The sequence below is a fragment of the Trichogramma pretiosum genome, unplaced genomic scaffold, assembly GCF_000599845.2.
Source record: "Trichogramma pretiosum strain Unisexual culture from Peru unplaced genomic scaffold, Tpre_2.0 scaffold101, whole genome shotgun sequence".
In the NCBI taxonomy this organism is placed as follows: domain Eukaryota; kingdom Metazoa; phylum Arthropoda; class Insecta; order Hymenoptera; family Trichogrammatidae; genus Trichogramma; species Trichogramma pretiosum.
The window spans coordinates 354497-370005 of record NW_019640823.1 but is presented as its reverse complement, the minus strand read 5'-3'; the positions used below and the strand labels follow the sequence as shown (position 1 = coordinate 370005).

General features: G+C 39.6%; 3 protein-coding genes and 1 long non-coding RNA gene across 8 annotated transcripts; 1 reads left to right on the top strand and 3 right to left on the bottom strand.

Annotated features, from left to right (window-relative positions):
* Positions 1–1932: 1932 nt before the first annotated feature.
* On the bottom strand, positions 1933–2924 carry LOC106655453. Its single transcript, XR_001339447.2, has 3 exons — positions 2795–2924; positions 2464–2713; positions 1933–2396 (listed from the first exon to the last, which is right to left on the bottom strand). It is a non-coding gene; the product is annotated as an uncharacterized LOC106655453 (long non-coding RNA).
* A 326-nt stretch (positions 2925–3250) lies between these two features.
* On the bottom strand, positions 3251–4869 carry LOC106655445 (peptidoglycan-recognition protein SC2-like). Its single transcript, XM_014375836.1, has 2 exons — positions 4669–4869; positions 3251–4113 (listed from the first exon to the last, which is right to left on the bottom strand). The coding sequence occupies exons 1-2, from the start codon at positions 4763–4765 to the stop codon at positions 3521–3523; spliced, it is 690 nt and encodes a 229-aa protein (XP_014231322.1). The 5' UTR covers positions 4766–4869; the 3' UTR covers positions 3251–3520.
* Positions 4870–5474: 605 nt separating this feature from the next.
* On the bottom strand, positions 5475–10687 carry LOC106655386. The gene is made up of 6 exons (XM_023463173.1): positions 10601–10687; positions 10411–10525; positions 9942–10343; positions 9515–9578; positions 6050–6118; positions 5475–5983 (listed from the first exon to the last, which is right to left on the bottom strand). The coding sequence occupies exons 1-6, from the start codon at positions 10633–10635 to the stop codon at positions 5475–5477; spliced, it is 1194 nt and encodes a 397-aa protein (XP_023318941.1). The 5' UTR covers positions 10636–10687.
* A 1967-nt stretch (positions 10688–12654) lies between these two features.
* Positions 12655–15505, top strand: LOC106655433. 5 transcript variants are annotated; one of them, XM_023463018.1, is made up of 9 exons: positions 12655–12982; positions 13075–13134; positions 13201–13260; positions 13346–13405; positions 13494–13553; positions 13633–13692; positions 13794–13850; positions 13943–13996; positions 14100–15505. In XM_023463018.1, the coding sequence occupies exons 1-9, from the start codon at positions 12887–12889 to the stop codon at positions 15186–15188; spliced, it is 1596 nt and encodes a 531-aa protein (XP_023318786.1). In that variant the 5' UTR covers positions 12655–12886; the 3' UTR covers positions 15189–15505. The 5 variants fall into 5 exon arrangements, with proteins under 5 accessions (XP_023318786.1, XP_014231309.1, XP_014231308.1 ...); XM_014375823.2 differs by having other exon boundaries at positions 12657–12982; positions 13204–13260; positions 13940–13996; positions 14100–15503; XM_014375822.2 differs by having other exon boundaries at positions 12657–12982; positions 13940–13996; positions 14100–15503.
* The last annotated feature ends 4 nt before the right edge of the window (positions 15506–15509 follow it).

The following is a 15509-nucleotide window of genomic DNA, read 5'->3' as shown; positions in this document are numbered from 1 at the left end:
ACAGTACATGAAGGTCGCAAAGATTTCGCATGTGATAACTGCGAGAAAAAATTCGGGAAAAAATCGCATTTGCTCTCCCATCAAAAGACAGTACACGAATGTCGCAAAGACTACGCATGCGAAAATTGCGAGAAGAAATGTGGAAGGAAGTCAGATTTGTTGAAGCACCAAAGGATAGTCCATGAAGGTCGCAAAGATTATGCATGCGATAAGTGCAATAAGAAATTTGGGGCTCGAAGCAATTTGCTTTTTCACCAAAAAATAGTACACGAAGGTCGCAAAGATTTCGCCTGTGACAAATGCGAAACGAAATGTGGGAGTAAATCAGATTTCTTGAAGCACCAAAGGACAGTACATGAAGGTCGCAAAGATTTCGCTTGCGACAGTTGTGAGAAAAAATTTGGACTGAAAAAAGATTTGTTTCGGCATCAAAGGGCGGTCCATGAAGGTCGCAAAGACTACGCATGCGAAAATTGCGAAAGGAAGTATGTGAGTAAATCAGATTTGTTGAAGCACCAAAGGACAGTCCACGAGGGTCGCAAAAATTTTTCATGCGATGAGTGCGAAAAAAAGTTCGGACAAAGATCGCATTTGCTCTTCCACCAAAGGACAGTACATGAAGGTCGCAAAGATTTCGCATGTGATAACTGCGAGAAAAAATTCGGGAAAAAATCGCATTTGCTCTTCCATCAAAGAACAGTCCACGAGGGTCGCAGAGATTACAAATGCGACAAGTGCGAGAAAAAATTTGGACAAAAAAGACATTTGTTCCATCACCAAAAAACAGTCCATGAAGATCAGAAAGATTTTGCATGCGACATATGCGAGAAAAAATTTGGAAAACGATGCAATTTGATTAGACACCATATAACAGTTCACGAAGATCGCAAAGATTACGTATGTGATAATTGCGAAAAGAAATTTGGGGAACGAAGCAATTTGATCAAACATCAAAAGACTATCCACCAAGGTCGCAAAGATTACGTATGCGATAATTGCGAGAAAAAATGCGGAAAAAGATCGCATTTGCTCGTTCACAAAATGACAGTCCATGAAGGTCGTAAGGATTATGTATGCGATAGATGAGTATGTATTGAAGCTTATTGAGATTTTTTCTAGAATTTCAATAAAACTTGTGGCAAAATGATTGTGTTTTACCTTAACCTAGCGCTAACAACTATCATTAACACGTTTATATACTTTCGTTGTTGGTCGGTCGAAATCGTTGTAGATCGTCCAAAAATGTCTGTTGACAAGGGGTTATCGCTGTTTCACGTGGCCTGTCATACTGACAATATCGAAGTGATTAATTTTTTCATCGATAAAAAAGTTGAAATAGATTGAGTCAGGAATAACTCCCGGCTTTTCACTGCGTCGCGCACACGTTGCAAGTCAAAATTTAACGACATCTCTTGCACCCAGAAACGGAAGTAGACTTGAAAGACAAAAATTGCAACTTCATCTTCGTCTTAATGGATCGATTCGACTCTTTTTTTTTGCAGGAGCCTCCGCGAGCAAACGTCTGGACATCTGGCGACGAAAACGCTAACATAATGTTAACGAAGTACGTGTCGTTTCATTTACAATGACTGATAGAACAATAAAAGCTCTAATTGTTAAAGGATTATTGTTTAACTGTATTACGAATGCTCTCAAATTATATCTAACACTGAATATGATTTGTCTCGTGGACAAAGAAAGTTTTTAAAAAAAATAATTTATATAATTTATTTTGAAAAATAAATTATAAGATCAAATTTGAATAAGTTTGTATTAATATCTTGATTTATAAAAAAAACTGCACTGATAATAATTAATAAAAGTATATATTTTGCGAAGTCACTGTACTTAGTAATAACAACAATAAAATATAAACACTACAAAATATTCGATACATACTTTGTAAAAATAAAATACTGATATTTTCGTGTACCACAAACAATCTTTTTTCAAAGAAATAATTTATTTAAGACAAGATAATTCCCTTAAATATATGATGAACTTTTGTTAATATACTCAGATCTCCACTCCGATATTTGTTCTCCAGGCTGTATGTCTTTTGTAGCTATTACAATTAGACTGCTAGTGTCACGACCTTGAATTTTGAAGGTAACCTTTGACAGCGCAATGTCTAACTTTTTATTAACTCTCCATATATGTGAAGTCAAGGTATATAAAGCACATCCTTCTGTATGTCTAAATTCTTGTTGATAAAATGTCGAAATCATAACTTGTTTATCCGATGCCTGATTGATCATAGCAACTGTTAGGGGTATCAACATAATATCCATGAACTCTGGTCTGGGATGCATTTCTTTCCATGTAATTCTTGCAATTCAACAAGTGGATGGGAATCAACTTTATCTTTTGTTAGCAAGCAGAGACTTTGATGATAACTGGAAAAAAATGACTAAATTAGTATTTCAATTAAGAAAAAGAAGTAAAATTTTTAAAATACCATACCTCGTCAAAGCTTCATTCCGACAGTCGGAACTGCAATATTTGGTGCCACAAGCTTCACATACTGCAATGGCCGCTGTATCTATCTGGCAAAATTCAGGATACGGTAGTGCAAAATCTGTACTTTTTGTTAGGCACGTAACTTACTCTTCTGTATGGCCGTAATCTTGATTCCAAAGAAATTGACAACCGACCAAGGGATTTTCTTTAATAATTAAATCTCCCTTTTTGTAGGCATTGACCGCGAATAATCCTATACCCCGGAGACGATTATATCAGTTAAAATGATTGTTAATTTTTATTCAAATAAGTTAATGATCCAGTAAAAACTTACCATCGTTGCATCGTTGATAAATCTCACTTCGCAACCGTCAGATTTCATTGTCAAAAGCAAACGAATTGTTTTATATATAAGTTTCTATATAATCGGTCTTAATACCTTCGCTGACGTTCCGTGGACACAAAACAGGTCCACGTGTTCTCGTTGTTGTAGTATTTTTGAAAAATCAAATGTATATAGTTGCAGCTACAAGAGAGGCGCGCACGGAGGCGACTGCACTCGAATCCGCGCAACTTTTTTTCGCCTATTATTATAAACCTGACGTGCGAGCTCTATATCAGCTGTGCGCAGCATTGTGTGTGTGTGCGCGCAATTATTATCAATCGCGTACACGTGCACTCGTATGCCGCAATTGAAGGCGCGAGGCAACGCGCAGACTGGAAAAAACAGGCTTTGATATTATGTATTCTTGGATCGTCGTTTTAAAGGGTCAAGTTCAAAATCATTACGTTATCTTTCGAAAGTGGCCTTTTATTTCGTTCTTTGTATTATATATTATGATTAATGTATAGTACCTTTTAACTATGAGTTATTATATGTACATGGAGAGATTATAACGAGGGACTAAAACGACGCTACGTAAATATAGTACATGATATAACGATATTCGTAATCTTTATCAGTCACGCAAGCACCGCAATCACAACTATCGAGCTCTAGCTTTCAATTTTTTTAATAATAACAATAACTTTTTGCTAAGCATCCGTAGGTCGAATTCGTCTAGGGACTCTCGGACCAGTGCTCCCAGGTCCTGATCACGTTGAAGAGCTTGTCGCCCGGGCTGGAGGTGTGCGCCACCTGTCGCTGGCCGAGCAGCTTGTAGTCGCGTGCGAGCTTGTCCTTGGCCACGGCGAGCTCGAGCAGTCCGAGGGTGGCCTCGAGCTGCTCCAGTGGCGGCGTCTTGAAGGTGAAGTCGCCCACGAGGGCCAGGCCGAGGCTGCGATTGTTGTAGTTGTGCGTGTGGGCGCCCGCCTGGTCCCAGCCGCGGCCCTCGTACACGTTGCCGTCGCCGCCCACGAGGAAGTTGTAGCCCACGTCGAGCCAGCCCTTGGCCTCGATGTGGAACGTCTGGATGAGGCGGCAGCTCGCCTGGCACTTGGCCTCGTTGTAGCAGGACTGGGTGGCCGTGTGGCCGATCACGGCATACGGCGCCGGCTGGACCTTGAGCGGACGCGGTCGGCTCGTCTCGGACTGATGCCGATGATGATCGGTCGGCTCCAGGGCGCCCCACTCGGCCCGCCCGATTATGCGCACGTCTTTGCGCTCCTGCTGCTGCGGCGCGCTCGACTTGCCGCTGCCGAACTCGTTCGTGTCTGCGAAAACGTGATTAATGTGTCGATTTATGAATAACTCACCTCTATACTTTGAAATAAGAGTTCGATACACGATATTAGAAATAGTTTCTTACAATCTATTACTGTGCCACTAAACAAATTTTAAACTAAGCACATGTCACTTTCCAACACTTTTAGTTGGACTTAAAATGAATCGTCTTTTACAGGGTAGACGTAAAATGTGCGAGAAATTTTATTTATAAATAAAATCGAGTTCGTTTAAAAAGGTCCTAAAAAATAAGAATACCCTTTTGTACACTAAATGTTTCAAAAATACACGACAAACGTAATTTCAAGTATTTATTATTGTGCAGCTGATGATGAATTATTATTATTACGAAGTTGCATTTATAATTCATGAATCAAATCAATCTTCAACTTCACCATACTCAGAAGGCTTAGTTAGGAATATTTTGATCCTAAAGTTACAAGCCTAAAAATGTTAAATAAAGGTGTACAACTTTCAAAGTAAGAATTGGAATTACTCCTACCGATTTTTCTAATAATCAAAAATTTTTTCGAATATATACATACCGATCGATCCACCGGTGGGATTAGCGAGGCAGCAACTCGCGCAGAGCATCAGCAGCAGCATCCACGCCGTCGAGAAGCGACGAAGCCTCGGGCTCATGGTCGACAATTTGTTATAGTTCGCCTAGAATTGCGCGTTTTATTACAATATACTTATTATGCACCTGTGCGCGATCGCTGCAGCCTCCAACGAAGCACTGGTGTCAATTGCGACGCGCGAGCTCCGACGTCTCGTAGGATCGTACTTTTATAAATACTATATACGACGCATCGAGGGGGATAATCCCGCAATTCGAGCCAATGAGTCGTGCGTGTCATCGCGCGAATGAAAAATGACTTTTTCGTGCGGTAGCATATGCACGAGCGGCGGCCTTTTGTTTTCTGTCGGCTAGACCTATAGACGCAAATAATATATTTTGCAATTCTGCGCGCCGCTTCGCTCGTCGTTTCTAAGTACTAATAATTCAACTGGGTTGAATTTAAATCTCGATTCATGCGATAATCGTTTCGTTGTTTCTTCAACGCTGTACACACACAAAAACAAAAACTAAGTGCGGTCTTATCTTTGATATATCGTGTCGTTTAATCGTGTCGTAATTGAAACAAAAAATAAAAGTTTGCATATTACGTCGATTATCTCCGAGGGTATTTTGTAATACTAAAATTTCTCGAAAATCTTATCGGCCGCGATCGAGCTGGTATACATCGAGTACAAAATTACAACCAAGAGTCGAAAACGTAAGATTTCACATGAATTTTATTGAAACGCTACAACGATACTATACAAATTCGCTCATTATCATCTAAATTCAAAGCGAGAAGTGCTCCCAGCCCTTGATGATGTCGTAGACCTGCTTGCCGGGGCTCTTGGTATTCGCCATGACCTGCCTCTGCGCCACGAGCTTGTAATCGGCCGCGATCATGCCCAGCCTCACGCCGTGAGCGATGAGCTCGCGGGCCGCCTGAACCTGCGCCTCGGTCGGCCGCCTGTACTCGAAGTCACCCACGAAGGCCACGGCGATGCTTCTCGCGTCGTAGCCCGGGGTGTGCTGACCGGCTACGCCCCAGCCGCGACCCTCGTACACGAGGCCGTCGCCGCCGACCATGAAGTTGTACACGATGTCGTTGAAGCCGGACTGCTGCACGTTGAGGGCCTGGACGTTGCGCAGATGCATGTAGCAGCCGTGACGCTCCCGGCAGAAGCCGCCCGCCGTGTGGGCGATCAGCACGTGGCTGGCCGGATCGACCGTGAGGGCCTGGGGCTGGCGGCGTGGCCTCTTGGCGCCCCACTCGGCGCGCGACACGATTTCCAGCGAGTCTGTAAGGAGAACGAGATGATACAAAGTCACGTTTTGTTAAGAGAGAGAGAGGAAGTGTTACTTACCATTTTCTTGGGCGTAGGCGACAGCCAGACAGAGCAGTACCGCTAGGAGGATGAAACTCTTCATCTTGACTGTGGAGAAAAAGAATAAAATTGATCGATTATTACAACTCCAATAAGTTTGGTTTATAATTTTAACAACGATCGAACGAGAGTCTCACTTTTTTTTCGTTCCTTACGATCGAGTTGTGAGCTAAGCCGTCGTCGAGACACTTGTGATGCTCTTCGACTTCGATCTGGCCGAATTTATATCATTTTTTTTTTCGTTGGCGCGTGCGTCTTTTCACAAATGCCACTTGAGAAATAACCGGTGGCAATTATTTGCGAACGATCATTAATGTGTAAGCGCGAGAATCGTAATTATTTTCTTTTGAAACGACCTCCTGCTTCAAAACTTTTATCTACGATTGTTGTTGTATGGTTTTTTAATTCATTAGATTAAAAATAATTAGAGTTACAACGTGTACGCAACGCTGCGTAAACAAACCGATCGATTCGATATTTACACGAGTTTATTCTGAATCTATAACGAATGTAGATATTTCATCGTAATCTCAATGAATCCGAGAATATATTCGCACTGTTTGTCGAAGAGAGAGAGAATAGTTTTAATCGTTTTTCTGTATGCTCAGTTTAATCTTTTTTAACAATCAAACATTAAAACCAACTCGACTCGTTCAACGAGAAAATGTCCATTTCGTTATCATCGGCACTCGACGCCTCGACAAACGATTTACAAACGAGAAAGCCGCGCGCGACGGCAATTCTGAATACATCGATAATTGCAAGCCGCGAAACTTGGATTGTCAAAAATTTTGCCATCGTCGAGTCTTATCTCATTCTTCTTGACCTTAAAAAAGAATATAGAACTGCTCGCATCCATGAAGGCGATCGTTTTGCGTACGATCGATGCCTACCTCGAGTAATCGATTTGCCTAAAATACGATTGCACTTCGATTCTTTTGAATGAAGCATACATTCCCTGGTAGCACAAACGTGTGAAAAAATAATTGTGCAGATTACTAGTCAACTGTTTCAGCATTCAATTCAATTTCTTATCAAAGTGAATTTAAAATGTTTTTTGTGTTAGAATTGAGAAAATCTTGCTTAAAAACTCTGTCGTCTAGTCAAAATAAAAGTAGTCTTAAACTACTGACCACATAGTGCGTCGCCATACACATATTGGTTCTGCATGCGAACGAGTGCATGCAAATTCTGGTTGTGCTCGCCGCTCACGCGCGTTATATAGCGTAATGTATTATTTATTGATGCCGAGCGCAGCAAAGTCGTACACATTCGATATTGCTAATTTTCGATGTTTTACTCTAACTGCGATAACTCATGCAGGGATAAACCAATCGATCTGAAAATTTTACATAGCATTCTTAAGGTGTTCACGGAGTGCTGTATACTTTTTTAGTGACATCCGTATATCCTAATATACAAAAAATGCCTTTTTATGCAATTTTGAGTTTTGCACCTCGCGACATCTCCACTTCGAAAAAACGTAATTTTTGTTTGCGATTGGTCTTACTTGTGTATCGGTACAGTCAAACCCCGTTATCCGCGGGGGTTCGGTTCCGAAAAAGTACCGCGTATACCGAAACCGCGGATACCGAAGCATTGTTCTAATGGGAAAAGGGGGGTTCGGTTCCTCGTCCAGCTGAAATGTCAATGTACGAAAGAGTAAAACACCTTTTTTCTTATGAAAAGTCAAAGTATTTATTTATTTTCGAGTAAAATACTTGGTCAAACTTTTTTGCTTCGCTCTGGGCATCAACTCTTTGTATAAACTTTCATAACACTGCAATGATTTTGTTATATCTTGCTTGAATTGAAGGCTACGAGTCATTATTGGATCATGATTTATGGCTCGTTCAATGAGTTTTTCTGCATCAGCTAAAATTTTACTTATGATTTATCTTGCATTGTTCTGCATGTTTCCCCAAAGATTTTGCACTCTCTCGAGTTTTTTTCTCGTTGTCTGATTGTTCTGATCGAAGACTCGTTGACGTTGAATCTTCTTGCGATTGTAGCAACTTTTTCACCAGATGCCAACGCGTCGAGAATTTTGATCTGTTCGACCAAATTAAGAACTTTTCTATCGCGCTTTTTTTCGATTGAAACTGTTTATTTTTGGTGTTGGACGAGACATAATTAAATAAAAATTAATAAAAAAATTTTTAAATTTGACCGCACAAAATTTTAACCTCCAGAAAAAAACCGCGGATACGAAAACAAAAACCGCGGATACTGAATTTGGGTCACAAATAGGGGTACCGCGGATACGAAGAATCGCGGATAACGAATCCGCGGATAACGGGGTTTGCCTGTATTTAACATTGTACTTATGACAAGTATATTATGTGTCGTGTTTTGAGTACCACTATACTGAGCGCAACATGATTGAGATATAGTATAATTATGTCGTGCTTCAGTTAAAATTGTACCGATGACAATTATATTATATGTCGTGTTTTGAGTATCACTACTGAGCAAAAATGTATGATATGTTTATTTATTATATGCAAATAAATAAATACATGTTAATTTATGATAAGTTAATTTATTTATTTGTCCCGATGTTTCATCATTTTGCGCGGTATTGATAGGTACGTTTCAAGATCTTTTGTATTGATTTTATGCTTGAATATTGCCTTCATGCACATTTTTGACGTGTCTGCATAAATATTTTCTATGTTTAAATTTTTTTCCGCATAAAACACAAGCGTGATCAATGTCTTCGTGCTGCGTTTTAATGTGAGTTATAAGACGATCCTTTTGAGAAAATGTCTTGCCGCACTTATTACAATATCTTATTATGCATCAAATTCATGTGTTTTTTAAGATTACCCTTTAGTATGAATGTCTTTCCACATATACTACATGCATGTTTAACACCATTATGTACTCTATCGATATGGATCTTGAGTTTATTCTTCGTTTGAAATTTCTTTCCGCATATTTCGCAAGTAGGGGCCATACCATTATGCATCGCATCGATGTGAATTTTGAGAGAACATTTATGTGTGAATGTCTTTCCACATGTAACACACGTATGTTTAACACCATTATGTCCATCCATGTGGATCTTGAGAATACATTTTTGTGTGAATGTCTTTTCACATACACCACACGCATGTTTAACACCATTATGTCCATCGATGTGGATCTTGAGTGCAGTCTTCGTTTGAAATTTCTTTCCGCATATTTCGCAAGTAGGGGCCATACCATTATGCATCGCATTGATGTGAATTTTGAGATAACGTTTTTGTGTGAAAGTCTTTGCACATATATCGCATTTAGGTGCCATACCATTATGCATCGCATCGATGTGAATTTTGAGATAACCTTTTTGTTTGAAAGTCTTTGCACATAGACCACACTCATGCTTAACACCATTATGAACTCCATCGATGTGGACCTTGAGATGACCTTTTCGTGAAAATTTTTGACCGCATATATTACATGGATGTTTAACACCATTATGTCCCTCGATATGCCTCCTGAGTTCTCTTTTTTGTGTGAATGTCTTTTCACATATACCACACTCATGTTTAATACAATTATGAATTGCATCGATGTGAATTTTGAGATCTCCTTTTCGGGTGAAAGTCTTTGCACATAGACCACACGTATGCTTAACACCATTATGAACTCCATCGATGTGGACCTTGAGATAACTTTTTCGTGAAAATTTTTGACCGCATACATTACATGGATGTTTAACACCATTGTGTGCATCGATGTGAATCTTGAGTGCAGCTTCAGTTAAGAATTTCTTCCCGCATACTTCGCAAGTAGGTGCCATACCATTATGCATCGCATCGATGTGAATTTTGAGATGAAATTTTTGTGGGAAAGACTTTCCACATACACCACACGCATGTTTAACACCATTATGTACTCCATCGATGTGGACCTTGAGATAATTTTTTCGTGCAAATTTTTTACCGCATATATTACATGGATATTTGGTACGATTGCGTGCCTTATCAGTTTGGATTTTGTGTTGACTATTTTGAGCAAATGTTTTTTCATTTGCATCAAATGCATCACTGAGTTTACCATCCAAATTCAATTCCTCTTTTACTTTGTCGACAATTTCTTCTTTAATTTTTTTTGGAGTCTGATAATCGCAACTATTTTTCATATGCTGCCATTGATCTGGATAATCGTCCTCGATTTTCTTGACTACTAATAAATTAATGCCGAGCTTCTCGTCCTTACATTCGAATTCTATTTCCAAATCGTTATTAGGTCCAGAATTTTCATCATTTTTACGAAGCCCATAAATCTGGAAATGAGATTAGTAAAAATACTTGATCAAAATATTGACTAAACAGTACCACATCAACACTTACTAAATTTTCTCGACAAAAACTCGAGAATTCGTCGTTTTTAGCATCGCATGCATTGTCAATTATCTTATAATCTTCATTTTTAATTCGGGAAACATCATCTGGTTCCTTCTTCACTCTGCAATATTCCCAATAATATAAAGTATTATGCCATTTTTTTTTTTAAATTTCATTCTCACAAAACAAAAATTACCTGACATCAGAGTTATATACATCACTGAAGTCCATGTTTATCACTCGGAACTTGATCAACGACTAATTGTTTTGTAATGATGTTACACATCGAGCTAAGTAACATAAGTGTAATAATATTTACAAATCGTGAAATGAAAGTTTGAGAAAATTTATGTCAACTGAGACACTCTAAACTTATCATTTATTATTGGAGAAATTATACTATTGATCTCGTAATAAACAATTAGCCATTTTCTTTGAATTGTATCTTATGACAAAGAAATTATAAATTATTGAATACTTCATGAATCAAGCTTATGATGTGTCCTATACTCCTTTTCGCATAATTTTTTTCGACGCGCAAAATATGAAACAAAGTTAACGTGAGCGAATGAAGGGTTTATATACATTTTTATATTACACTAACGCCAAATACGTGACTACAGTCGCATCTATATCATTTACCATTTTTACACAACGAGCGAATATTGTACATCTAAATATGCATGGTTAGTCATGTAGTCAAATATTTATCTATGTATATTGTCACGTGGGCACACCGGGCCAGCTTAATGCGTACGTACAGCTCTATATGTGTTGGCATGCCATGTGCAAATTCCTTTGGTCGCAACGTTGTCAATACACGCTGAGCACAAAACATCGATAAGTGAAATCTATTTCGTTCCGTGCGAATTACGAAAACCTGCATTCATATATACCTATACTAATGTACATGTAGGGAACATCAAACTAAAAAATCCGCCCTATTTTTGTGTTCTACTTCCAATTATACCAATAATAATTTTAACGGCTTTACCAAATTAGCTGACACAAAAAACTCATTGTAACATTGATTTATTATGATACTCATTGAAGCTACTATTATTAATTTCATACGGCTGAAACAATTATTATCATGATGTCGTATACTATTTCTTTATTTACCATTCAGTCGCTCAGCATTTTGCAACTGTGGTTGTCACTAGTATACGTTATATGAGCAATTCTTTAAAAAAAAACGCATTTTTGGAGGTGGAATCGCGGCAAGTTTTTTCAAACTACTCGAATACGGACCTCTGGGAAATGTTTTTGAGGGTCCTAAGAACATGTAACAACGTAGGAACCATCGAAATTTGAAGAGTGTATATTTTTATAGCTACTTTTGTGATTTAGAGGACGAAAGATCATGTTTTCTCGTTAATACGGCTAATTACTCAATTTTTGAGTCGCTAAAAAAGTATCAAAACTCATTTCAAAAAAATAACTGATTACTGTGATCGATAGGAAATTTTCTCAGCTTTCTGATGGTAGTATCAGATTTTCCAATACGTCGAACATCCACCCAGAAAATTGCCATGAAACACGGAGAGCTAAATATCTCGAAAAACTCAGCACAGAAAAAGTGAATTTTATGGTTTATTTTTGATTTTTCCATGTGAAAATGAAATTTTTCGGAAAATCTGACTACACCATGAGAAAGTTGAGAAAATTTCCTATCGAAATGATACCTCCATTTATTTGTTCAGATCAATTATTGCCTGAAGAGAATTACCAAAACATTATACAGAAAGTACTTGCAAAATTATCGCAATAAAGCTTATACAATTCTGCTGCACGATTATTACTGTTTCAATATTAAGCAGAAATTGCATTGTCTGCAGAAATTAACGGGTTCATTTCTGCTGAAATTTTCTTACATTCTGGTACTTAATTGCGTCAGATTTGCATCAGATTCAAAAAGATTTTGCTAACAGGTTTGTAAAGCATAAAATTCAACGAGAGAGAAGAAAATCGGGTTTCATATATAATTATTTTGACTTTGCCACTTGCAGATTAACAGGCGGGATGGTACTCGCCACCTAGTGGCGGCGCGGGCTGACTATAATGATTTTATTCTCGTGAATTTTATGTACAATTATGCGAAATAAAACGGAACAGAATCTCGATCACAAAATTCACCGATCGGTTACCTTCATTATGATGTCTGATTTTACAAGTTTTTTTTTTTGTAAGGGCAGTGTGTTTTTCTTATTTTTACGTTTATAACGCTATTCGGCCAAATAAGTGCAAAACTTTCTCGACCCATGAAAATTAAAATTGGATAAAATTATTGATTCTATCATTGTAACACGAGTCTTGTTGTTATTGAATCGCTCGTACCACCGATAGAATTGGTTTGTTGACAGCATAGCCTCTCTCACCGGCGATAGTAGTCAATGAGCCGGGCTGAAAGACGACGATCGCGCGTAATTATTTCACCAGTTATAACATTTAATTCGGTTATTACAACTGCGATAATCAAAAGATGGAAGCCGAACCATTTGTGTGCAAGAAGCTACGAGCAGTGAATCGGGCCGGACAAGAAACCCCCCAACAGAACGAAAACAATCCAGCAGTCGCGGTTGGTATAATATCGTGTAAAATATTTCGCGCACATCAACGCAGAGGCGAGACGATTTTTCTTCTTCTTATGTTTCTTTTTTGTTGTTTCAGCAGGAGGGTGAATCGACGGAACAACTCCCCGAACCGAACGGAAACGACGCAACGGTCGAGGTTGGTATAATGTCGCGCCCATCAACACAAAGGCGAGACGATTCTTATTTTAAAATTTTTATCCAGCAGGTAGGTGAATCGAGCGAAAGAATCGACGAACAGAACGGAACCGACGGAGCAGTCAAGGTTGGTATAATGTGCCAATGATTTTTTGCATACTCCAACAAGACGAGACGATTTTGTTTTGTTTTTATTATTTGTTTCGAGACAGCCGGGGGAGGAATCGAGGAAAAAACCTGTCAAACGGATCCGAAGCATTACACCTGTCGAGGTTGGTATAATATCTAGCAAAATATTTCGCGCATTATCGCAGAGGCGAGACGATTTTTTTGTTTTAATTTTTATTTTTTTTTATTCAGCTGGAGGTTGAATTAATGGAACAACCCTCCCAACAGAACGGAAACGATCCAGCAGTCAAGGTTGGCATAATGTCGCGCATATCAAAGCAGAGGCAAGACAATTTTTTTTATTTTATTCATTTGTATATTTTTGAGTCAGCAAGGCAAGATCTCGAAGAAAGAACCAGCCAAACAGAACGGAACCGACGGAGCAGTCAGGGTTCGTACAATATCGAGCAAAATATTTCACGTACAACACCGCATATAGGCGAGACGCTTTTTTTTTGGTTTTCATTATAATTATTTTTTTTTATGCATCAGGGGCAGGAATCGAGGGAAAACCCAGTCAAACCGAACGGAATCGGCACACCAATCAAGGTTGGTATAATATCGTGCAAAATATTTAGCACTCGTTAACGCAGAGGCGAGACTTTTTTTTTATTTTGATTTTTATTTTTTTGATCCAGAAGCAGGAAGAATTGAGGAAACAACTTCCCGAACAGAAAAAAGGCAAACCAGTCTTGGTTGGTATTATATCTAGCAAAATATTTAGCACTCGTTAACGCAGAAGCGAGACGTTTTTTTTTCTGATTTTCATTCATTCATTTTTTGTTGTTGTCGAGCCAGCAGGGGGATGGCTCGATACGCTACCATCGGCCCTACGTGACGTCGGATCGACGCAACGACATCGTCGATCTGCATACGCTGTCGGATGGGCTCTGGTGCGTCGAATGCGACCTCCCGATCTCGCTCATGAACATCACGGGTGTGAAGGTCAATGGCCTGGTCAGGATTTACGAGGTGCACTGCCAGATTTGCGACAAGGTTTGTGAGGTGCCGACGAGCGGCCACTGCCGCGACTACGTATCGCAAGCTTCGACATCGGTGGCAAACGGCTCGGATTCATCGGCAACCCCTTCGACCTCGCAAGGGATCGGCTCGAACTCGGTGGCAAACGGCTCAGGAACATTCGTCGTCCCTTCGACTTCGCAAGGGATCGGCTCGAACTCAGTGGCAAACGACTCAGGATTATTCGTCGTCCCTTCGACTTCGCAAGGGATCGGCTCGAACTCGGTGGAAAGAGAATACGATAGAGTAATCATGACATCCCCGTTGAAATTAAAACTCATTAGGTCACCGGCAAAACAAGCTTCAACTGCGCCGACGACGGGGCCGGCTTCGACATCCAAGGCTTCGACTTCCGCGACCGAGACATCCACAGAAGCTCCGAAGGTGGAGAATAAAGTTGAAGGTGTGTACCTACGCGTCGAAGGCCGCCACATCATTAATCTTGGGTGGCTGGCGACGAAGCTCTGGTGCGAAAATTGTAGGCTTCCGCTGTCGTTGCGCCACGTCCTCAAGTATCACGTCGAGGGCCTCGTCGTGATCTTTCGAGTTCACTGCCGGAAGTGCCGAGCGGAGGTCGTGGCGGAAACCAGCTCGAAGAAGGACAATAAGAAACTTTACGAAATCAACGAACTAGCGTTGCTAGGCATCAAGGATCACGAGAAGGAAGTGATGGACAAAGTCTTCGAAAGTATGAAATTGTTACCGATTCCACCGGAATTGGAACTGTTCGAAACGAGCCACCAAGAGAACGAGGAAACTCCTCGGCCAGTAGAAGCGGGAGAAGAGAACGTGGTAAATCCTCGGCCCAAAGAAGCGAGAGAAGAGAATGTGGTGACTCTCGAGTCTGACGATGATAGCAGTGACTAAGTGGAAACTCCCAAATGGAACGAAGAGAGTAGAGAGGAAGGAAAAACTCACAATAAAAAGCTAGAAGAGCTATTGAGAATGTGATTTTCTGACATCGATTTTCCAGCGAGGAAAATCGATTATAACTTTAGTAATTTTATCTCAACGGCTCTGATTTATTTTTATGTAGTATATTATATTTATGTTGCATTAAAAACGTATGTGAGAGACTATTTATCAATTGTAAATTTGACTTTTGTATAGCTCATGTGTGATGCATGATAAATAATTACGATCGATTTTAATCAGCCATAAAAATATATTTACTTCTACAAACACTTA

Coding starts and splice junctions, on each gene's coding strand:
- LOC106655445 (XM_014375836.1), bottom strand. CDS start 4,765: ATGAGCCCGAGGCTTCGTCGCTTCTCGACGGCGTGGATGCTGCTGCTG. Junction 4,114..4,668: donor TCCCACCGGTGGATCGATCG/GTATGTATATAT, acceptor ACGTTTTCGCAG/ACACGAACGAGTTCGGCAGC.
- LOC106655386 (XM_023463173.1), bottom strand. CDS start 10,635: ATGGACTTCAGTGATGTATATAACTCTGATGTCAG. Junction 9,579..9,941: donor TCGATGGAGTACATAATGGT/GTTAAACATGCG, acceptor ATATGTGAAAAG/ACATTCACACAAAAAAGAGA. Junction 5,984..6,049: donor CGCCTACGCCCAAGAAAATG/GTAAGTAACACT, acceptor TTCTCCTTACAG/ACTCGCTGGAAATCGTGTCG.
- LOC106655433 (XM_014375822.2), top strand. CDS start 12,887: ATGGAAGCCGAACCATTTGTGTGCAAGAAGCTACGAGCAGTGAATCGG. Junction 13,135..13,200: donor GAAACGACGCAACGGTCGAG/GTTGGTATAATG, acceptor ATTTTTATCCAG/CAGGTAGGTGAATCGAGCGA. Junction 13,554..13,632: donor GAAACGATCCAGCAGTCAAG/GTTGGCATAATG, acceptor TTTTTGAGTCAG/CAAGGCAAGATCTCGAAGAA.